The 20,550-nt window shown below is 46.0% G+C and overlaps 10 protein-coding genes across 10 annotated transcripts; 5 read left to right on the top strand and 5 right to left on the bottom strand.

Annotated features, from left to right (window-relative positions):
- The first annotated feature begins 1,175 nt into the window (after positions 1-1,175).
- Positions 1,176-4,855, top strand: V1512DRAFT_235130 (SNF2 family N-terminal domain-containing protein). The gene is made up of 4 exons (XM_066914078.1): positions 1,176-2,559; positions 2,607-2,769; positions 2,818-2,880; positions 2,931-4,855. Exons 1-4 carry the CDS (start codon positions 1,297-1,299, stop codon positions 4,790-4,792), a joined length of 3,351 nt encoding a protein of 1,116 aa, XP_066773097.1. The 5' UTR covers positions 1,176-1,296; the 3' UTR covers positions 4,793-4,855.
- A 56-nt stretch (positions 4,856-4,911) lies between these two features.
- On the top strand, positions 4,912-5,952 carry V1512DRAFT_259334 (ph domain-containing protein). Its single transcript, XM_066915624.1, has 5 exons — positions 4,912-5,084; positions 5,134-5,300; positions 5,350-5,379; positions 5,425-5,662; positions 5,717-5,952. Exons 1-5 carry the CDS (start codon positions 4,992-4,994, stop codon positions 5,906-5,908), a joined length of 720 nt encoding a protein of 239 aa, XP_066773096.1. The 5' UTR covers positions 4,912-4,991; the 3' UTR covers positions 5,909-5,952.
- V1512DRAFT_289864 (uncharacterized protein) lies at positions 5,899-7,491 on the bottom strand. The gene is made up of 4 exons (XM_066918193.1): positions 7,361-7,491; positions 7,250-7,299; positions 7,132-7,204; positions 5,899-7,079 (listed from the first exon to the last, which is right to left on the bottom strand). Exons 2-4 carry the CDS (start codon positions 7,257-7,259, stop codon positions 5,945-5,947), a joined length of 1,218 nt encoding a protein of 405 aa, XP_066773095.1. The 5' UTR covers positions 7,260-7,299; positions 7,361-7,491; the 3' UTR covers positions 5,899-5,944.
- Positions 7,492-7,656: 165 nt separating this feature from the next.
- Positions 7,657-8,519, top strand: V1512DRAFT_102136 (acyl-CoA N-acyltransferase). The gene is made up of 3 exons (XM_066912863.1): positions 7,657-7,963; positions 8,010-8,240; positions 8,287-8,519. The coding sequence occupies exons 1-3, from the start codon at positions 7,802-7,804 to the stop codon at positions 8,491-8,493; spliced, it is 600 nt and encodes a 199-aa protein (XP_066773094.1). The 5' UTR covers positions 7,657-7,801; the 3' UTR covers positions 8,494-8,519.
- V1512DRAFT_259330 (uncharacterized protein) lies at positions 8,438-9,263 on the bottom strand. Its single transcript, XM_066915623.1, has 3 exons — positions 8,938-9,263; positions 8,696-8,896; positions 8,438-8,648 (listed from the first exon to the last, which is right to left on the bottom strand). The coding sequence occupies exons 1-3, from the start codon at positions 9,238-9,240 to the stop codon at positions 8,610-8,612; spliced, it is 543 nt and encodes a 180-aa protein (XP_066773093.1). The 5' UTR covers positions 9,241-9,263; the 3' UTR covers positions 8,438-8,609.
- A 73-nt stretch (positions 9,264-9,336) lies between these two features.
- Positions 9,337-10,498, top strand: V1512DRAFT_259328 (uncharacterized protein). The gene is made up of 3 exons (XM_066915622.1): positions 9,337-9,768; positions 9,813-9,904; positions 9,953-10,498. The coding sequence occupies exons 1-3, from the start codon at positions 9,508-9,510 to the stop codon at positions 10,458-10,460; spliced, it is 861 nt and encodes a 286-aa protein (XP_066773092.1). The 5' UTR covers positions 9,337-9,507; the 3' UTR covers positions 10,461-10,498.
- V1512DRAFT_259327 (uncharacterized protein) lies at positions 10,453-12,192 on the bottom strand. Its single transcript, XM_066915621.1, has one exon. The coding sequence runs from the start codon at positions 12,045-12,047 to the stop codon at positions 10,560-10,562; it is 1,488 nt and encodes a 495-aa protein (XP_066773091.1). The 5' UTR covers positions 12,048-12,192; the 3' UTR covers positions 10,453-10,559.
- Positions 12,193-12,512: 320 nt separating this feature from the next.
- On the bottom strand, positions 12,513-14,468 carry V1512DRAFT_102113 (heat shock protein 70 family). Its single transcript, XM_066912862.1, has 2 exons — positions 14,238-14,468; positions 12,513-14,184 (listed from the first exon to the last, which is right to left on the bottom strand). The coding sequence occupies exons 1-2, from the start codon at positions 14,334-14,336 to the stop codon at positions 12,580-12,582; spliced, it is 1,704 nt and encodes a 567-aa protein (XP_066773090.1). The 5' UTR covers positions 14,337-14,468; the 3' UTR covers positions 12,513-12,579.
- A 103-nt stretch (positions 14,469-14,571) lies between these two features.
- Positions 14,572-18,629, bottom strand: V1512DRAFT_204357 (raptor N-terminal caspase like domain-containing protein; the record flags this gene model as incomplete). Its single annotated transcript, XM_066913326.1, has 3 exons — positions 14,572-15,454; positions 15,500-18,378; positions 18,432-18,629. 3 exons carry the CDS (start codon positions 18,627-18,629, stop codon positions 14,572-14,574), a joined length of 3,960 nt encoding a protein of 1,319 aa, XP_066773089.1.
- Positions 18,630-18,937: 308 nt separating this feature from the next.
- On the top strand, positions 18,938-20,384 carry V1512DRAFT_235111 (peptidase C65 Otubain-domain-containing protein). Its single transcript, XM_066914077.1, has 4 exons — positions 18,938-19,221; positions 19,273-19,353; positions 19,402-19,465; positions 19,510-20,384. The coding sequence occupies exons 1-4, from the start codon at positions 19,114-19,116 to the stop codon at positions 20,070-20,072; spliced, it is 816 nt and encodes a 271-aa protein (XP_066773088.1). The 5' UTR covers positions 18,938-19,113; the 3' UTR covers positions 20,073-20,384.
- Positions 20,385-20,550: the final 166 nt, after the last annotated feature.

Genomic DNA, 20,550 nt, shown 5'->3' with positions numbered 1-20,550 from the left:
ACGTAAAGAATTGCAGAAGACGTTGCTTCAATCAAACTGATTGACAGTGGAGCCATTGAGGTGATGAATATGCGGGCCTAGAGGTTCTTTACATAAGTAGAGTGGCGATGCTGGAGGCCTAGAAGTAGCAGCCTAGAAGTAGCAGAATGACAAGCATTGCGGTATAAACAGCTTCCGAATGCATTATAGTTTTCTTCAAGTACACTACAACGGCCTAAACATTTGATCTCTCAACCAGTTGGCGAAGAGACGCAGTAAGACCAGTCGACAAAATCTGTATTTCCATGTTAATGGCAAGGCGAAGTTCAATTCGCTGATTTCAATGACAAGAGAACCTTTGCGATCAAATCTCAAAGCTGGAGATGAGCTTGGTTTTAGGAAGCTCAACATGGATCAAAAATTAATTTTTTGCAAGAATCTACATCGACTTGAGCACTTTTGTCTTTGCAACGGCATCAAAATTTAGCAGACGCATGCAAAAGCAATATCGGGAATCTTGGTCATGTCGCTAGTGAAATAGTTATATAACAATGTTCACAGCAGATTCAGCAACATGTTCAGTTCCAGGCTAGTCATTGATAGATTCAAAAGCAGCGACATGAAAAATTGATAAATCACAAGTTTCACATATAACAACACCGGCGGCTGTACCGACGGTGCCAGCAGAAACAAGAATGTGATTAGAAAAGTACAGCCGGTACGACCTTTAGTTGAACAGTGTTTACGTATCTTATACTTCAAGTTGTCTTTTTTGCAGTCAGTGATGACTGTGGCTTGTAGAGTCAAAACGGAGGAATAACACAGAAATAGCTGATTCAAGTTCAAAGAGAGCGGGACAAACGGTTTGTCTTTTTGGATATCGAAAGGATTAAAAAAAAAAGATTAATTAAAGAAGAAATCGGAAGATTGTACTTTGCAAAAGATATTATACTCCTTAAGCCCTTTGGTAGATCAGATCGCAGATGCAGTAAACATCACGTAGTAAGTTTCAAGCGCTTTAAAGCACCTTTACTCGTCAAACACAGGGTATTTGCATCGCCTAAGAACAACTACAAAATATCTATACAAATGTACTTTATTGTTGATCAGTCGAAGTCCTAATAAAATACTCCCATGGCGCGTGGAGTACGCGTAAAAAATATCGTGGACCCTAAACCAGTTAGTGACTTTCGCGTAAACCGATATTAGACTTCTCACAGCAGCACAACAAACGTCAACATTGTTCGGGATGTGCCGGAGATGGTTTAAGGCAAAGATATATAAAATCGTACATTGAGCACTTTGGATACGAAGAATATGGTCGGCAGCACGCCTCCGCCTGCCAAAAGGCGACGATTCTTTCTCGAAGAAGACGCGTTTAAAAAACAAGTCGAGACTGTCGAACAAGCCTCAGCAGAGACACAAATAAGTACAGTCGATGAAACCCAGCAACAAACTGTGCATTCTTCGGAAGACATAGACGAGAATGAGTCAGAAGGCATGTCATTACATGAAACTCCTGCAAGTTCACCGCCACCTCCAGCAAATGTGGAGTCGAAAGAGACGACAGAGAGTTCAACTTTGAACAAGGGTTTGATAGAAAGTATTACTGGACGCACGTTGTCAGCGCAAGCGTTTATTGCATTGCAGGATATGTGTAGTGGTGACATGACTCGTGCTGTGAACTATATTTTGGATGGCACTTTTGATTCTCACATTGGCATCTCGACAAAGGTTGAAAGCAAATCAAAAAGCAAGAGCCGTAACGTGACACCTGAAATAGACGAAGAGCCTGTCAAGACCAAACAAAATTACGATTGGACAGAACGATACATTGGCAGTTTACAGATTGAAGGATGGGCGACAAGATCGGGCCGAAACTTGCTTGCTTATGGGGAAGAGATTTTCTTAAAACGGGTGGCTCGGCAAGTGAACTTGAAATCGCGGTTTAATGTTAGTACGGCCAAAGCAAAAGAGAACGACATTTTTGTTCGGTTTACAAACACTCGCGGACAGGAAATTGGTCGGTTGCCAACCGACAAGGCACGATTTGTCTCGACGCTACTTGACTTGAAAATTTGCTCTTTTAAAGGCAACTGTATATACGCAGATGACGTGATTAACACTGGCGACAACATCTATATCCAACTAGACTGCTTCCTTTCTCGAGACGCGTTCAACCCGGACCCTTCAGACTTGAATACATCGTCTTCTGTCAATTCAAACGGATTTTTACTCAAAGTAAAAGAGACAGATGGAGAACGACATTTGCGATTACGCCAAATGGCGCTCATCAAACTCTTTGCCGACATTGGTTTGAAACCGTTCAATACGAACGATCTATTGACACATCACCAAGCCAAAGGACAGCTTGAAGCCGCTGCCATGGCTGAGCAATTTGACATCAAGATTGGGCAGAATTCAGATTCAGAAGATACAGACGGTGCAGATGAAGGCACAAATTTAAAGCAAGATCAGCTGGACGCCCTGTACAAGAAGGCACAGACATATGATTCCTGGATGCCTGAGGTTGAGGCAGCGGATAGTTTCAAAATGGAGTTAAGACCGTATCAGAAACAAGTAAAGGGCTCCAGAAAGGGTATTTGCGCAGTGCTAATAAAAAATAGGGTCTTGGATGGATGATATCGAAGGAGACGTTAGAAAGTAAAAAAGATGACAAGCAGATTGACTCTATGCATCCGCTGTGGGAGGAGTATAGATGGCCTGTTCGGGAAAATGAAACTGCATTAGAAGAGCCGAATGACCGGTTTTACCTTAACCCATATAGTGGTAAGTTTCTCGAACTGGAATTTTGAAAATGTGCTGAACACTGTGTAGGCGAAGTCAGTTTTGAATTCCCGAGGTTTCAGCAGAACAGTTTAGGAGGTGTTTTGGCTGATGGTAAGCACCTGCGAGTTCTTTGTATTGTACTACGGCTAATGTGCATGCAGAAATGGGACTTGGAAAGACAATCTCGACAATGTCACTGATCCACTCTAGTAAATATGACCCTGAAGTAGCAGGACGGCAGATGTCAGAGCAGGAACTGCACAAGTTTGCGGCCACGACGACGCTCATTGTCGCGCCAATGTCATTACTAACTCAATGGGAGTCCGAAGCCAAGTCAGCATCAAAACCAGGGACTGTGAACGTTGTGCTGTACTACGGTGATCGATCGATTGATTTGTTCTCGCTATGCTGCACCAACCGAGACTCACGGGCGACGATCATTATCACTAGCTACGGTACTGTCGCGTCTGAGTGGCAGAGACATACAAAGTCACAAGGCGACAAGCTGTTTCGGTTACACTTTCTTCGAGTCGTGTTGGACGAAGCACATCTTATTCGTAATCGGTCATCGCTCACGTCAAAATCATGTTGTGCGCTTTCAGCGGACCGGCGCTGGGCTCTGACCGGTACCCCAATTGTCAATAGGCTCGAAGATTTGTACAGTCTTGTGAAGTTTCTCAATATTGAACCATGGAGCCACTTTGCGTTTTGGAGAACGTTCATTACTGTACCCTACGAATCGAAAGATTTTCTTAAGGCCCTCGATGTTGTTCAAACAGTGCTGGAGCCAATCGTTCTGCGGCGCACGAAATCAATGAAGCAACAAGACGGGACTCCTCTGATTGTGTTGCCGCCAAAGAACATTTATATTGAAGATATTCAGCTGACCGGCACTGAGCGCGAGGTGTACGATTTGTTTTACAGACGCGCAAAACAGACTTTCACGGCCAGCGTAGAGGCCGGGACGGTTATGAAGTCGTATACTACGATCTTTGCCCAGATTCTGCGATTAAGGCAGTCTTGCGACCATCCGCTTCTTGTGCAGTCTGCTGTCGAGAAAGACGAATTTGAGATGGATGTTTCTGAAGATGCGGAGGATAGGCGGTCTACAACAGGTGACAAGGCTGAGAATGGGCTGCTGGAGAACACGGACGATGTTAGTTTGAAGCAACTGATCGACAAGTTCACAGCTTCTGAAGAAGAGTTTGATGCGCGAGACCACTACGGGTATGAAGTCATGCAGCAGATTTTGAAGGCGACTGAGAACGAATGCCCGATCTGCTCGACCGAGCCAATTGTAGAGCAAGTCGTGACGCCGTGCTGGCACATGTCATGCAAGAACTGTTTGTTGGAGCACATCAAGTTTCAGCAGGATCATGGCCAAGTCCCGAGATGCCACAGTTGTCGGGCCGAGATTTCCGAGAAGGATATATTTGAAGTCGTATATCACCCGAGCGCAGACTCGAACAAGTCGGACATTGCACTGCGCCGATATAAACCTCAGTCGTCGGCCAAAATCTCTCGGCTGATGTCTCGATTGAGAGCCATTAGACTAGACGAGCCTACAGCGAAATCGGTTGTATTTTCTCAGTTTACGACGTTTTTGGATTGTATCCAGGACGCGTTGCAGCGGGATCGGTTCAGTTATTTCCGGATCGATGGCGCGACGCCACAGAAGGAGCGGGCAAGGGTGCTGGATCGGTTCCAGCAAGACCCGGGTGAGATGATCTTGCTGCTCAGTTTAAAGACCGGCGGTGTCGGGTTGAATCTTGTGAGCGCAACCAAGGTGTTCATGATGGATCCGTGGTGGAGTTATGCGGTTGAAGAGCAGGCGATTGATCGAATCCATCGAATGGGACAGACCCAGTCTGTCAGCGTGTACAGGTTCATTGTGAAGGGATCTGTCGAGGAGCGAATGCTAAAGATCCAAGATCGGAAGAAGTTTCTTGCGTTAAGTCTAGGCATGTCTGAAGACCAGAAGAAAAGTCAACGGATTGAAGACATCAAGCTGTTGTTTGACTAAATTTTATTGTATTATAGATACGTCATAGGGCATCGAGTTTAATGTATAAACCTTATTAAGATGTACAGTTACGTATGCCAAACCTTAAAATAGTACGTTGATCTTCCCCTGACTCACAGCCCATCGCTCCAATTGTTCTTTAAATTCTCAGGCGCAAATCTTCTTTCAATAAATTGAATATTTGGTATATTTTGTCAAGATGACTTCGTTGATTGGAAAATACGTCGCGCGACGACTGTTTAAGGAAACAGCTCATAACGCGTTTGGAACAGAAGATCCTTACTTTGAAGAGGTGACGACGCATGTGATGTTTAGAAGAGTCGAAGACTGATTGGAAACAGATACCGCAAGATGAAATTAACGGTAGACCAAAGAAAGCAAAAAAAAGAAAACGTCCCCCGCCACCGGGGTTGTCGGAAAACGATAAGAAAGTGTTGACCAGGGTCAAGCGGAGGGCGTATTATCTTGACATGGCTCTGTGTAGTTGTTGCTGCGGTGTTGGAGTTGGGTGCGTTTGAATGCATTGTGCTCTTGAATGAAATACTGACAATTTCAAGGTGGAGTTCTGTGATTGGGTTTATTCCAGTGTAAGTATCAGCGTGTGAACAAATATGGGGTCTGATGAAATTTAGAATCGGAGACGTTATCGCGCTGTATCTTTCGCTGAGTGTACTTCGAACGGCAGCAATGGTTGACGGCGGACTGCCTGGGTGGTTACAGTCAAAGATGATGGCTAATATTGTCATTGATTTTATGATTGGGCTGATTCCGTTCGCCGGCGACGTGATTGATGTGCTCTATAAAGCAAATAGTAGAAACGCGTTACTGTTGGAGAAGTTTCTGCGTGACCGTGGAGCTGCGAATTTGAAGGTAAGTGGAGATCTTGTCTTTTTCACTGGGGATTTGAGACTGATTGATTACAAGACTGAGGCCAGTGCAAATCCGTCTGCTCTCAGCTCGGCTCCGGACAGACCTGGTCCTGCAGCCGCAGCAGGTCCGGCAGAGCAACGGCCTGCGAAAACGGGCAGCGGTGGGTGGTTCAAATGGTATAGAAGTAATGCCAATGAAGGCACGGAGATGGGTACTGTGTCTAGGAGACAAGAGCGTGAATTATGAGGATGTATTTGGCCAAGATGTATAATACAAGTATATTCAAGATATTTCATACTGGTCTATAATTTCCTGTTTAGACGATTTTTCCGGCCAGGGAAAGGATGTATGTTTAGTCGCAACAAGACAGCCGTAACATAGTAATGGTTTTGACGAACTTTCCGCTTCAGGGTGACACATTGGCTCTGTTTCAGCAGAGCCAACATTTACAGTGATGTCTTGCAGCCACTTTTCAGGCACAGTGTCATCGCATGGATCTCCGCAGATAGCGCAGACCATGCCCGTGTCCGACACGTTGTCGGCTAGCTTTGCAGCCGTACGAACGACGGTCGATACGATGCTTGGGAAACCTTCTGAGATGTCTGTGAAGTAGTTTGAGAGGATCGTGTCGATTGTCATCATCCGAAGTATGCTTGGGACCGGTTCAGACGACTTTGTGACGAGATGCGACAATTCGGCTAGTCGGACGTACTCTACCAACTCTTCACGCAAGATATCACGCAGTGGCGTCAAATTGTAGACCCCGTTTCGAACGCCGTCAGAGAGCAGATGTGGGATGACCAACCCGCGGCCTTTGCTTGTCAGCGTTAGTGTTTTCTCGGCTAGGCGTGTCATTGAATCACCCCATAATACGGTCGAGCAGTTCAATTCTTTTGCGTAGTCGTAGATTATTCGCTCGCGCATTACTTCTATCAGGTCAAGTTTTGAAGACCGGTCACGGACTCCGTCCAGTACTGATTTCACTGTCGGCACGGCGTCAGAGAGTGGCGTTGAAGAAAAAGCGTAGTCATCTATTTTATCATGGCTAAATTGATGTATGGGCGGTGATTTGTCAAAGAAGGTGTCAATTGGGACGTTTAATGCTGTACAGACGTCTGAGTACTGTGTTTGAATTATCGACATGATTTCTGACGGTGGTGTCGTATGAGGATACACAGAAGACTGGTTGATGTGAATAACAGTTAGATCAAAGCCTGAATGATTTCTGTGCATTTCCCGTTGCTCGTGTAGGAGTACGACCAGCATTTCAAACAGAGCAAGAGACGATTCAGAGAGTGAAAGTGCAAGCAGCACTTTCGGTTCTTTCAACACTGTCGACGAAGCAGGAGCGTACGTAACTTTATAGTCTGCCATTTGCTTACGTTGTTTTCCTCGGACGAATCTGACGAAACATTCTCTGTTCATCGTTAGCGTGACCGGTTGTGAGTAGTTGCAGCTTGAAGACTTACTTGCAGAATGGCTCTTTACGTGATATGTAGACTGCGTCCTGTTTCTTACACCGACAGCATGGTGTACATTTGTCTATAGTTGTTAAATTTTGTACTTCTATACCAATATTCGACGTACCAACTGCCATTCTTTATATTTTTGTCGTAATTCATGATTCAACTGAGAAGCAAAATATTTATGAGCCCCATGATCAATTACTCTTATTAATATGGCATAAAGGTAACTTACTACATGTATAATAATTCAGGGGCTGACGGTCTACTCGAACATCCGACGTCGATCGGGTACTGGACCGTGCCAGCCTTAATGAGCGTACTCTTTTTCGTTCAAAAACACACAAAATCAAATAAAAAGAAAAGGAAAAGCGGACTGAATTAATTCTGAAATATTTCCGAATACTAAAGTTTTTATATTGACAAGACGCGATTAATTCCGATTAATTCCGATGAGTTTTGAGTAGTTCCGACTGTTAGGCGATGATGACCCTGTTGGCATACCATTTTTCCCCGCAAAAAGTTAGCGCTCGCGTGATGAGCCGATGGTTTGGCCGAATTTGCTGCCTCCTCGTCTTTCAAGACCGTACACGTACGTTACTTCACGAACAAGTCACGAGCAACCACGACAGTAGCGAATGGTGCATTGATTGAGTGCTCTGTTTGAACTGGTGAAATGGCGATTGTAATCACTCAACAGCCAGCATTCTTGCCGTTGCTTCCGATTGATGATTCCATTATCGTGACAGACAGTTATCAGAGCTATCTTGAGCGTGCAAATAGTCTTGATTTGAGTCTATTAAAGAGTAAAGATATTGAATCAGCAAAGAAGCTTCTTGTAAGCCCTTGAATAGTGCATTGTATTACTAATCTAACATATTCAGAGAGAAACACTTGCTGTTGGATATTCAACCACCTTTTTAAACCAGTTTATATATAATAAAGATAGTTTTTGTTTCTGTGTTCGTGATACTATTCGAAATGCTGTTATTGGTGTTATTGGAGGAAAGATATCACGATCTGTGATGGATAGTACGGTTTGTACTGGGCATCTCATGATCCTTGCTGTTTCAACCACCTGGAGAAGATTTGGATTAGGCCAGCAGCTATTGAATGTATGTATAACACGTCATTGTAGCATGAATAGTGCTAAATAGTCAGAAACTTGAAGGGGCATTTTGTGATGGATCAGTCACTGCAAGCTTCAATCGCAGAACGCAATTGAGAAGTATATATCTTCAGACTGAGATTGCAAACACAAACGCAATCCGGTTTTACGAGAACAATGGGTTTTCATACGAGAAACTGGAACGGGGGTATTACGGGAGTGGGAAGGACGGCGTTGTTATGAGGAAACATGTTTGTTAATTGGGTTTATAGTTCTGGGTGACAAAGAGGACATGTTGACTGGTTCATAATATTAGGATTGCTTTTTTGAATACAGACTGATGCATCTACTCCCTAACGCCATTTTCCTTTGCCCATTAATCCTGTGAGCTTCCTTCCAACATCTCTGCCATTTCCTAACCTCATTAGCAAACCGGTCATATCTCACCGGTTTAAGGCTTACATTCAATTGGCCGATTAAATCTTTCATAACATTACCGGGCAGCTTCTTGTACTGCAGATCACTGAGTGAGCTGATAATCTCGTTACATTCGTCCAGCATCTTATTCGAATCCTCGTCAATCGCCTCCAGTTCTGACGTCATTTTCGCAACTGAACTTTCAAGCTCAGCTATTTCTTCAGTCGCCGTCATGACTCTATCATTCTGACTTATAAGCACAGTTCAAATGATCCCATTCAGCGTACCTTGTCTGCCAACAGTTCAGTATAAATATCACCATCCTCATCCTCGTCGTCATCCTCCTGCCTATCTTCTTCGTCCAGCATTCGCAACGACATCTCAGCTTCAAGTCTGACATTCTTCATCACAGTCCGGACCTGTCGCGCCCTGGCATGTTCTAGTTCGTGGTACAACGCCGTCATACGCGGGTCATTGCGATGCCGTTTCGGCACCAGCGCCAGGAACTCGCGCCGAGTGCAGAAATCTTGTAATTGTGCATTATCAGTCAAAAACGCGAGGATTGTCTGCTCTTCTGTCTGATTCGCCATTTCGCTACATTTCCCGATGTTGCGGTCGCGTCTCGAACGCAACTACAAGGCGCGTAAACGAGCACGCGAACATGGCCGGGTAAATTACAGATTAGGGTTAATTGTCCAGAGCATAGCAGTATTGAACATCAACAATCGCGACTGCAGTATCGATTCACGTGTTGGATCTGCGTTTAATAATAGAGGCATTAGTGTGATAGATTCGTGTTTGGAACTAATAGTTCTGTATATTCCCCGGCGGATTTTAAAAGACGCATAGCATTGATCATGGCAGAACAAGTCGAGGCCGACATGGCCAAATTATCGGTCACTCAATCAGAAGATAAACCAGAACAGGCCGAGCCGAGTGAGCAAAGTTTGACGGATGCTGCTCCTGTGGACACGGATGCTGCTCCTGTGGACTCGGTATTAGATGAGCACGCTGATCCGTCGGAATTGTCTGAATTTGACCGGTTACTGTACTCGTACTGTGACCTGATGGATCAATATCAGGAGGCTGCAGGAAAGATGTCGAGGCTGTTTGCAGACGTGAGTTGGGTTGTTAGGTGGTTTGGGTTGGGCTAATTGTCTAGGGATTTTTCAGTCTGGCACAAGCAAATTATAATTCGCCGCTTCGGTTTGGACAAGATTACTATCATGGCAGCATGACTGCTTCCAAAGTCATGTATGTTGCAACACGCATTACTGACGGTGTATACTAATCACACAGCAGAAAAATTGAAAAACAATCATTTACGCCGTCACAAAATACCGACAAGACCATCAAGTTTGCAAACCTGACCCTGGTGGAAGTTCCGCTGCCGAAAGTCGACGAACCAGAATCAGAGTCAGTGCCGGAGGAGATCAAGGTGGTCGAGTCGACACCAGGGACCACGACCGCGACTGAGACGTCGACGGTTAGACGGAGGAAGCAAGACAAAAAAGAGCCAGCACCAGAGCCAGAGAAAGAGTCAGGGAAAGAGTCAGAGAAAGAGCCAAAAGTTAAGGATCAGGCAGAGGAGGAAAAACCGGCAGTGGTGGTGAAGAAACGGAAGCCACAAATTCCATTAAATAGAGATCCAATCCGGTGGTTTGGCGTGCTTGTGCCTCGAGCGCTACGGCAATCTCAAACAGACTTCACTTCAGCAGTTGACGAGGTTGCTGGAGTGCTAAGCTTGATCAACAAGATTTCGGCACTCGAGGACGAGATTATAAAAGTACGGAAGGAGAGCATTGCATAAATATATGGAATTTAATTTAATGTTGTAAAAAGATTAAATATGCAGGATCGTAAGCTCGTGAAAATATGCAACTATACACCAAAATGCAAAATCAAATGTTTAGGAAATACCCGAGACCGCGTACGTGAGAAAATTAATCCAGAGGCCACGTACTACTTCAATAACGCCAGTACCAGGGTCGATGCTGTCGCTTTCAAAAGCGTCCTGCAATGCCTCCTGGACAATGACTGCGTCGTACACGCTCCAGTTTGTCTGGACGACATCCAACACAACCAAACGTGCAAATGTAAGCACTGAGCCCGTGACGTTAAACACGGTTCTACCGTTGTTGTCGTTGCTGTCGCCATTCAGATGAATGAGTCCGTATAGAGCAGTGCGTTCTTGTAATGGCATGTGACTATGTGCATCACCGTTGAATGAAAGCAGCGCGTTTTGAGACGTGCACGATATATTACTTTCGCTGAACACTCTGAACAGCCGTCCAGGATATAGCTGTACCGCGGAGTACTGCTCGGCAATTGCATCTGTCAGCAACGCGCTTACTGCGGTACCCAATGTGACGTTTGTAACTGACAAATTGGAGTGTCTTACCGTCACGATCGCGCAGGAAGAGTTTGAAGGCAGGCTGCATGTTTCACCGGTAAAGTCTCCCAGACAGATGCAGACACATGTATTGTTGCGCACGACACTGACGCCGTTGTTTTCACACGGGTATATCACTGCGCAGCTGTCGGACGTGATTTGTGTTGAACTTGGCTGCGCGCCAGAGTAAGTTGCCGTTGGCCCGGTCGGGGCATACAATGGCGCGTACGAACTAGCTGATGGGTTTGGACTAGTTGGTGCCAGACTGTTTGTTCGGTGGTTTGTAGTGACTTGAATTGGGACGACGACGCAAATGACGATCGCCGCAATGATTCCAATTATGATTAGAGTAAAAACCCACCACGGTAATCCCAGCACACGATTTCTGTTTCGTGGTGGTGATAGTGGATGTTGTGCTTCACCTGGCGAGGCTGTCAGTCTTGACCTTGACTTCTCCGTTACCTGGCCATCTATCCGGTGATTGCCATTTTGATGTTGTCGCGGCTGTTCGATCCCCCTGAAGCTGTTTGCCGCTCTTTTAACCATCTCGCCTACCGACGCGATACTCAGACGCGACGACTGTTCTATTCTAATGGGCGGCGGTTTTCTGGTGCGGACGATTCCTGTCTTGGCGGGCTGTCCAAACCTGCTGCCGTCTGCGGTAGGTGAGATGGGAGTCATGCTTAGTTCGCTAGTTGGATGGTGAGGATTCAGAATTACACCTGATTGATCTGTTGCACTTGTCGGTAAACCTAGTGGTGAAGAGACTGTTTTGCTTGGTGTGCTAATAGAATCAGATGAGTCTGAAATAGTGGTTGATGTTAATGGTGGTATATTTCGATGAAGCTGACGTCCAGATCCACGAATACTCTGACTTAGTGCACCATGATGGGTGATGCTAATAATTTCAGCCTGGTGAACGTCTAAACTATTATCATCTTCAGTTGCTTGAGGTTGAAGTATTTCACTATCATTAAATCGCTCTTCATCGTGCATCGATGACATTTGTGCTGTATTATCTGAAATGAATTGTGCTTTAAGTTCTTTGTATCATTACTAAATCAAAAGAGCTATACTCCAATTATAAAGTGGTCTTTATATGAACAAATACACACGCAAAGAAACAAAAAAAAAGATCATGAAGCTGCTAAACCCGGTTTTCGAAATGATTTTTAAGGGAACACCAAACGACTTTGTTTGCACGTGACTTTCCCCTTGTACCTGACGATATTATCGTTAATTGTTATTACTATTTTATTTAATTATTATTTATTACTTTATCTTTAAATATTATTTTATTATTGATCATTTTATCTATTATTTCATTTATTATTCTCTGTTTTTTTCTCCGAAATTAAGTTGAGAAAAGTGACAGCAGCCTGGATTCTGCCTAATCAAGTTTAGCGTAGCCGTTGCCGCAGCCCCTGTGCTAGTCAGCATTTAACGTTTAATTAAAAAACTCTATCTGTACTGTTCATTGGATTTTTTATTTTTTTTGTGTAACTCTCTAAACCTTAAACTTTTTTGTGCCTTTCTTTTAAACAGAATTACCCTCAATTTCACCTCGAACAGACAAAGTTCCTCCAATTTCTCGAACTAAAATTGAGACTTTTAAGTCAGCGGCAAAGTTGAGCACAACCTCGATCTTGTTGCCAGGTGTGGCACCTTTGAGTACAACATCTGCAATCTTGGTCACAGGTTTCATGACCTTTTCTCGTTCTTCTAATTCCTCTTCGTCAGAGAGCTCTTCTTCATCAGAAAACTCGTCATCTTCAGCGTCCTTGGCCGATGACTTTTCGACCTTGTGCGTGTGGATCTCACGCTCTCCTTCGTAGATTGCAACCAGCACATCGCCTCCATTAGTTGGCGCATCGAACGTCGTGCTTTTCCGAATCGGAATTGCTGTGAAACTAGGGACGACGGTGACAAACGCGCCGTCGCCAACGACAACACCAACAGACTTGCTCAAGTGCGGCGCATTCACGACCTTGGGCTCGCACGACTCGACCACGTCGGCCTTGTCAAACTCGGCAATCAGCGACGCCTGGACCGCGGTTCCTCGCGCGACCAGCTCGGCAGGATTAAGCGCCTTGGTGTTGGTCGACGGTGACTCAATATTGGTCGTTTCCGGAAACAGCGACTCGATTCTGGCAGCAATCTTCGGCGTGTGCGAGCTTCCGCCGACAAGAATGACCTCGTCCACATCGAGCACGTCCAGACCTGCCTTCTTGACAAGCTCCTCAGCAAACGACGCAACGTTGTCGAGCGGCTTCCGCGCAAGCATCTCATACCGTAACCTGTTGATGTTGGAGTGGAAGTCAAACCCGCCCGCCAGACTCTCAATCGAGATTGTCGCGTTGTTGCTCGCACTTAAAGTCTTCTTCGTGACCTCGGCCTCGGCCGTAAGTTTCGCAAGCGACCGCGCAGACTCAGTCCGCGGGTCAATCGAGTACTTTTTCTCAAACTCTTTGGCAAAGTGGTCAACCAAAACCTTGTCCAGCGTCGATCCGCCAAGCTCGTAGTTGTGCGCAGTGGCTAAAACAGTGTACATCCCGCCCCGGACAGCGACCACCGCGCCGTCGGTCCTGGTCGCTCCAATGTCAATCACAACAGCGATCCGGTCTTCCGCAAATGCACCATACGTCGCCGCGTCATGTGCCAGCAGCGCAGCAATAGGCTCCTTAATGATCTGCATCACATTCAACCCGGCCTCAGCAGCGATCTTGCTCACTGCCTCGCGCTGGACTGCAGAAAAATCAGTCGGGACAGCAATCACGGCGCCGGTGATTGGCTTGCCAAGAAAATCAGCGGCAGAGTCCTTGACCCGTCTCAAATGCCGTCGCACAATCTCGTCAACAGACACAAACTCAGGCACAGCGCCTTCCTCAGACGAGTTCATAACCTCGTACCCAACCACACCGTCCTTCTCAACCGGGTGTGCAGACGCGTGCGAGTTGGTCGGATCAATCTCTGCATATGTCTTGCCAATAAAGTCCCTGAAGTTGACCACCGTGTTGCGAGGGTTGCGAATCAGCTGCTCCTTGGCCTGGAATCCATGGAACTCGTCATCTCCACCGTACGCCAACGCAGACGGAATGCTTCGGTCACCATCCTGGTTCGCAATAACCTCAATCTTGCCGTCCTAACACATTCATCAACATTACGTCCAAATCCTTAGAGTGTAAAGACACCAACCTGAGCAGGAAACGCTATACTCGAATTACCATTACCAAACGAAATTCCAATGACCGCCGTCGGTGCGTTATCGACCTCAATAGTAGACTCGGCCGACATTCTCGTGACTTGTTTTGCGGATGTTTATTTAACAGAAATGCAGAGGACTTCAAGTTGTCGAGAAACTCAAGTCTAAATCACAAAACTTTTTTTACTGAAAATTTGCAGTCACAAGTAGTTTGTGACACACAAGTCACAGTTATACTAAGCCGCACGTACGCTTATGTTATAAATTAATGCATTCCGAACGCCCAATTATACAAATTTGAAATAAAAAAAAAAGATTAATGTGATTTTATGAAAAATCATGCACCAAGTTTGCCGCGCAATTGTACAAGCTGACGTGCGCGTCGTGCGCGTTGTTGATCGCCATCACCATCCGGTGCGGGTGGAACGCGAGCGCGGATACGTACTGAGCCCGGTTCTGTAACATGTACCCTGTGTTGCTCCGGACTGTCGCGGACTGCCGCCCATTCAAGGTCCAAATCTTAGTCATCTGCGACCCGGTCGCCAGGATTGGCGCGTGCTCGTGTACGTACATTGCTCGCATCCCGCGGTCGTGGGCCTGGAAACTCACGACAGGCTCGTCCAGACGAAGGTCCCACAGATGCACCTGACCGTCAACGCTCCCACTCGCCATCTCTCGCGCACCACCACGCTGCATGTGTACGTTCAAAATCCAGCTCTTATGATACTTCCACACCTTGACCATGGCTTCCCTCGGGTCTAGCCGGCGATCATACACCCGCAACGCGCCGTCTCCGAATCCGGAAATGAAAACATGACCAGCGACTTGGTCCGATGTCAACGACGTGATCGGACTGCCCGACCGTGCCGGAATGTCAGCCATGCACAGTTCTCTAGGGGCATCCCACAGTCTGATGACTTTCACGTCACCGCCGACCAGCATGGTCCCACGGCCTTGCTGCCAGTCAGCAACCAGGCCACTGCTTTTGTTCGACGGGAGCATGTCTGTCAACGCACGCCATGCGCATGCAAGCTCAATGTTGTCCTCAGACTCGTAGTGCCGATACAGCCGAATAACACCATCGCCGGCACCGGTCATCAGCAACGGCACGTCGTCTTCGTTGATCAGCTTGGCCTCAGTGATCTTGGTTCCAGGAGGATTAGCGTTGCTAAACCTGTTCAATTTCTTATTCTCCGGCCAGTTCCATACTCTGTCATCATTAGTCCTTGATCAGACATTCCAAAAAGTCACATACGTCACGCCGTCCCGGTCATCGACAGCAATCAAATGCGGTTCAAATTGCGCAAAAGCAAGCTTGGTCGGCTGTGTCGCGTTGTTCAAAAATCCAATCTGGTAATTCCACCCCGACTCGACCGCAAGCAATTTCTGCGGCTGCGTGTACGCCAACGTCTTCTCATTCCGCGTCCGCCGCCAGAGCCGCTGGTTGTAATCCACACTGCCCGGCTCGTCCATCTCAGCCTGACTCATCTGTGGTTCCTGAAAGTACTCGCAGCTCCAGTCAAAGAACCCGCTCTGTAACGGCATGACGACTGGGTCCGTAGTCTTGCGACGCAAGTATCGCGCCGTGTTGGGGTGAATGCCTGAGCCGTATGGTACGGTCGACACCGACACACCGCTCGGAACTGGCGGCTGATTGATCTCCTGAACAGGTGACTCGTCCCCGTACCCCAGTGCTAGATTCCGAATTGACGTCGCAATAGAGACAGAGCGTCGCAACGTGTTGGCTAGCATAGAAGGCGAAGGCTGTGGCTGCGGCGATGTAGCCGACGACTGCGACTTGATTGAAACTGCATCCGAGTCAGGACCGTACGACACCGTCTTCATCATTGACGGTCGTGCCGCGGCTTCCATCAGCTCTTCCGTCACACGCGCTAGAGGCGACTGCAACAGCATTAAGTACACGTAGTCCGTCACGTCGGATGCCATGTCAGCGACCTCGACAAATGGATCGGTAGACAGCACCAGTAACGCTTTCCAGACGCCATCAAATATCATGCTGTGCGGAAAACTGGTTACCTGCAACGCCGATGCAGGTACGTTGAGTCTTGTCGCATTGTCTCGCTCCAGCTGCTGGTATGCAATGACCATGAACTTGGACACGTAGTGCTTCACAAACCGTGAAAACAGCACCACAATCTCCTTGCGAACCATGCCAGACCCGTCACCAGTCAGCTTCAAAGTTGCAAAAGCAATCTGCGACTCCCGGTTTTCAACGTCCACATCATACTCTTCAGATGCAGATGGACTCTCTGACTCTTCAAGAAACGTCGAAAGCGCGACCAGCACCGCAGTCCGGACCTCCGGCACAGGGTCCTTGAGCAGTGCTGCAAGTTTTGCAGGCGCCTCTTCACGATCACCTATCCACTTTGCTTTTGCGTTGTTTTCCCATAATTGCGAGATGCTAAGACAAGCCCACTGTCGTAACAATGCGCTGTCTGGGTCCTGAATATGTATTAAACAGGCTTGCAAAACATTCGATTCAAGGCATGCCATCTGCGCAGCGGTGTTACCGCGACAAAACAATGCAATTATTGAAGCGCACATCGCATGATGTTCGCCCACTTGCTCAGCGCCTGTAGGCAACCCGTCTCTGGATGTTAAAATCTGAATGAAGTAGCTGCATCCGTTGTCTTTCAGCAGCTCTTGCTGGATATTTTTATAGTCAACCGCCATGATTCTGGCCCAGATAAACACCAAAACTGGGCGTAGTTCCTGTGCAGGTGATTGTAGTAGCTTTAAAACATAAGGAAAAATACCAATCGACAATGCCAAATAAACAGCCCACGGTCCTAAATCCAAAAATCTGCTAAGTAAAATTAACGCCCGTAGTCTGTGCACTTGCGACAGCAAGACCTGCAAAACAACCGGAAGCTGTTCCGGCGGCCGTTCGGTTTTTGACCCGTACCGCAGCCAGTTCTCAAACGCACTTAGCTGCTCTTCAAAAAATGTCGAATGCTTGTACTCGTAAGGCGGGCCGCCGTTTTCGGCCGCCTCGAGACTGGGAATCTGTGCGAGACACTGATCGACAGCCAGGTCCCAAGACTGCCACATGGGATTATTATGTGTTGGCGGCAGCTTTGGCTCTGATATTGGGTGACAGTTATGAACTCGCATGATGCGTTCCGCTAAAAGAAAGTTACGGAACAGTGCCGCAACCATCAAATCCTGTCTAAAAAGCTTTTTGAACAAAGGTGGTTCCAACTGAGACCAAGCAATGGTATCGGTGATGGCTGTAAAAATCCAATTCAGCTCGCCTAACGGGGTCCGTCTATCAGCTAAGCGCCCGGGGATTGTGACGTTCAAGGTCATTGACGATCTTGGCAATGGTGACTGCAAAATAAACCAGCGGATCGCAATGTCGATTGGAGTGGTCAAGCAGCAAGTGAACAGATCCATGGGCAGATCCGGGTTCATCGGCAAGACCTCGCTTGCCTGGCACGCGGCAAGCTGTATGCATTCGCGGTACATGTACCCCGGTGTGTGGCCCGCTTGTGGTGGGTTATCTCTATTTTTGAGGTCATCGGCTATTCTCTTTTCGACAAATCTATTGAAGTTTGTGACAATGTTGCCAGCTGAGTGGCAGTCGTAAACAAATAAACAAGGTGCGCCAAGCCATGACTGTAAATCATAGATCGACACGGGGATGTACTGCGTGTACCCTTTGTTGAACACCCAAACTTCGCCGGATGCAGTAGGCCGTGGCACACCGTGACCGTTGTAGTGAAACAGAATACGTTCCTCTTTGGCAGCCCGTCGTAAACTTGAACAGAACCGTTTTGCATCTTCGACATTCGGATCAAGACTTTGCTTGTACCTCGTACGCATGCTGAGAGCTTCATACTGTACCTGCAAATTTTTAGCAATCAACTCTGTTGCCTTTTTGGTGTCCTGGTGCTCCGTTGGATCAATCCAAGCTTCTAGTTTAGCACAAGGTTCAGTCTTGACGACGTCTGGTGGGTCAACACCAAGATTTAAGCAGAGCACAATCGCTGCAGAAACTGTTTTCTGGCGGTCTTTCATTCTCCAATCTGGAGGCTTCAAACTTGTTTGTTTTTTTGGTTTTGGATTCCCTGCAGTTTCGTGTCGTTTGTCGTCAAAGTAGATGTAAAAGTTCTAAATTAAAATTGTATCAATAAACCATGCTCAATAAGCAACGGAACACAGACCTGTGCCAAAAGCGACATGTACGACTCTGAATTGTAAACTTCCTCGAAACCATGCCTCAAGGCCATTCGCTCGAGATATTTGAAAGCTGCATCATCAGGATCGTCTCTTATAGGCTCCTCCATTCCATCAAACACTGGATTTGAGCTCTGAGTTTGGGACAAACTGTTGGTACTTAGTGAATCGTGGATTGAATCCATGACAGATGTTCGTTGCCAATTCCCACCCGCAGATTTAGGGCTTTAATACTAGAGATGATAATGAATTAAATATAGACAAGGAAAATGAAGTCTATTCAATTGAGATTATTTGAGGAAAAGATGAAGAGGTTCATTGTCTGTTGCCCATTTCGAAAAAAACATGCGTATTTCTTTTGAAGCAGTTGAGACCAGTTGGAAGTCTAAATACGCGCTCGCTCTTGTGGATGATGGCTGAGGTGGTTAGGGTAATCAAGAGAGTATATTATTCATTTGTTTTCTATTATTTAGTTGTCATATTTATTATTGCATATTATTCTATTATCGTGTTATTTATTACCTATTAAAGAGTATGTTTAAATCTTGTGTAGTGTGTGACAAACATTAGAACGTACTGTCGTGAACCCTATCATGGCCTACTAGACCTGACAGCACACTAAACCTGACCTATATACGTGGAGAACAAGTGAATTGTAGTAAAAATACCATGAGTAATTCAGAAATTCCTAATAATGTGGAATACGATCCAGACGAGTTAGACGATTTGACAATTCTACGATTGACACAGCAGATCAAGGACGATGAAGCACAGAAGGTTAAATCAGGTTTAATTATTTACTGGATCTGAAGAGGCTGATGAAGATAGAGTCCGCTAGTGGGCGACTTGAAGCCAATGACTGAGCTATTAGACCAATATGAAGATCCGCTGTTTCGCAGTAAGATGAAGGTTTGTTGTATATTGTGCTAAATGAGCAAGTATTTACACAATACGAAGACTTTGGGCAGTGCAAATGCCTCTTATCGTCCAGTTAGAGGAGACGGAAATTGTGCATGGAGAGGTGTGTTTTATGTTGAATGTGTCGGTAAATACTCATATATATAGCATTTGCATTTCGATATTTTGAGATACTTCGAGAACTTCCTAAGGCTCAGATTGAGTTTGAAATGACATGTTTACAATCAAGAACAATTTTGCTAGATATGGCAGGTTACAGTGAGGCGGCATATGGTGACTTTCTAGAGGAGACATTCACAGTGTTTGGCAAACTAAGCAATATGACTATTAATGATCTCGTTGTCGAGTTCAACAACATGGAAGTTTCATCTGCCATCATTGTTCACTTCAGATTACTCGCCGCAGCGTACGTCAAGACCCATGCAGAAGACTACATGCCATTTATTGACGACGGCGATGGTGTTGACATTGACTCTTACTGTAGTCGCAGAATTGAAGCATTTGCAGTCGAGGCAGATCATCTTGCATTAAGTGCGCTTGTAAATTCTCTCGGAGTCATTGACCTTGGAGTCGTTTACATGGACCGAAGTGCAAACGAAGAAGCCGTAGTTCATTCGTTCAGCCCAAGTGAAGCTATGGACTTGCATCCTGAGCTGTGGAAGATCGACTTGCTGTATCGACCTGGACATTACGATATATTTTATAGGTGAATATTGAGCCAATAAACACATATACGACTCGTATAAACAGACGAAACAGACGGACGCAAGGACCATGTACCTCTTGCAATTAGGGTCAGCAGGGTTAACTCACAAGCGATGACGCATAAACCTAACCCTTGTGCCGCACACAATTTGATGCAACGTGACATCATTAAGCAGCACTAATGCACAGCCACTCATCACACTATTGCTCCACTAGTACTGCGGCTTATACTGTTAAAAAATACATTTCTATAAGCTTCAAATAAACAGAATTGTACAATTTGTGTTATTTATATAATAAAAACAGCTATCTATGATCACAATACAAAACAAAGTAGTTAGAAGTTTAAAAGTGCAGATCATCAATAGTTGGCAATCGTGGCTCGTAGTCAAGATGTGGCTGTGCGACTTCCTCGGGCAATCACGTCCCAAAATGAATCGAGCTCATCGTCGTCGTCATCTCCACACACAAAAGTAAAAGTGA

Source organism: Lipomyces arxii (genome assembly GCF_038497795.1).
Source record: "Lipomyces arxii strain Phaff 12-163 unplaced genomic scaffold V1512scaffold_3, whole genome shotgun sequence".
NCBI lineage: Eukaryota > Fungi > Ascomycota > Lipomycetes > Lipomycetales > Lipomycetaceae > Lipomyces > Lipomyces arxii.
This window is presented reverse-complemented; position numbering and strand designations above follow the sequence as displayed.

Excerpts from the sequence above, each read along its gene's own strand:
- V1512DRAFT_259330 (XM_066915623.1), bottom strand. The coding sequence starts at position 9,240 with ATGGCGAATCAGACAGAAGAGCAGACAATCCTCGCGTTTTTGACTGAT. Across the intron at positions 8,897-8,937 it reads CTGAACTGTTGGCAGACAAG|AATGATAGAGTCATGACGGC; the intron begins GTACGCTGAATG and ends CTTATAAGTCAG. Across the intron at positions 8,649-8,695 it reads ATTTAATCGGCCAATTGAAT|GAAATGGCAGAGATGTTGGA; the intron begins GTAAGCCTTAAA and ends TAATGAGGTTAG.
- V1512DRAFT_235111 (XM_066914077.1), top strand. The coding sequence starts at position 19,114 with ATGAGTAATTCAGAAATTCCTAATAATGTGGAATACGATCCAGACGAG. Across the intron at positions 19,222-19,272 it reads AGGACGATGAAGCACAGAAG|AGTCCGCTAGTGGGCGACTT; the intron begins GTTAAATCAGGT and ends TGATGAAGATAG. Across the intron at positions 19,354-19,401 it reads TGTTTCGCAGTAAGATGAAG|ACTTTGGGCAGTGCAAATGC; the intron begins GTTTGTTGTATA and ends CACAATACGAAG.
- V1512DRAFT_235130 (XM_066914078.1), top strand. The coding sequence starts at position 1,297 with ATGGTCGGCAGCACGCCTCCGCCTGCCAAAAGGCGACGATTCTTTCTC. Across the intron at positions 2,560-2,606 it reads TAAGACCGTATCAGAAACAA|GGTCTTGGATGGATGATATC; the intron begins GTAAAGGGCTCC and ends AATAAAAAATAG. Across the intron at positions 2,770-2,817 it reads TTACCTTAACCCATATAGTG|GCGAAGTCAGTTTTGAATTC; the intron begins GTAAGTTTCTCG and ends AACACTGTGTAG.
- V1512DRAFT_259328 (XM_066915622.1), top strand. The coding sequence starts at position 9,508 with ATGGCAGAACAAGTCGAGGCCGACATGGCCAAATTATCGGTCACTCAA. Across the intron at positions 9,769-9,812 it reads TGTCGAGGCTGTTTGCAGAC|GGATTTTTCAGTCTGGCACA; the intron begins GTGAGTTGGGTT and ends CTAATTGTCTAG. Across the intron at positions 9,905-9,952 it reads ATGACTGCTTCCAAAGTCAT|AAAAATTGAAAAACAATCAT; the intron begins GTATGTTGCAAC and ends ATCACACAGCAG.
- V1512DRAFT_259334 (XM_066915624.1), top strand. The coding sequence starts at position 4,992 with ATGACTTCGTTGATTGGAAAATACGTCGCGCGACGACTGTTTAAGGAA. Across the intron at positions 5,085-5,133 it reads AAGATCCTTACTTTGAAGAG|ATACCGCAAGATGAAATTAA; the intron begins GTGACGACGCAT and ends GATTGGAAACAG. Across the intron at positions 5,301-5,349 it reads TGCTGCGGTGTTGGAGTTGG|GTGGAGTTCTGTGATTGGGT; the intron begins GTGCGTTTGAAT and ends GACAATTTCAAG.
- V1512DRAFT_289864 (XM_066918193.1), bottom strand. Across the intron at positions 7,080-7,131 it reads CGTAAAGAGCCATTCTGCAA|AGAATGTTTCGTCAGATTCG; the intron begins GTAAGTCTTCAA and ends AACGATGAACAG.
- V1512DRAFT_102136 (XM_066912863.1), top strand. The coding sequence starts at position 7,802 with ATGGCGATTGTAATCACTCAACAGCCAGCATTCTTGCCGTTGCTTCCG. Across the intron at positions 7,964-8,009 it reads AATCAGCAAAGAAGCTTCTT|AGAGAAACACTTGCTGTTGG; the intron begins GTAAGCCCTTGA and ends TAACATATTCAG. Across the intron at positions 8,241-8,286 it reads TAGGCCAGCAGCTATTGAAT|AAACTTGAAGGGGCATTTTG; the intron begins GTATGTATAACA and ends CTAAATAGTCAG.
- V1512DRAFT_102113 (XM_066912862.1), bottom strand. The coding sequence starts at position 14,336 with ATGTCGGCCGAGTCTACTATTGAGGTCGATAACGCACCGACGGCGGTC. Across the intron at positions 14,185-14,237 it reads GTATAGCGTTTCCTGCTCAG|GACGGCAAGATTGAGGTTAT; the intron begins GTTGGTGTCTTT and ends TGAATGTGTTAG.
- V1512DRAFT_259327 (XM_066915621.1), bottom strand. The coding sequence starts at position 12,047 with ATGTCATCGATGCACGATGAAGAGCGATTTAATGATAGTGAAATACTT.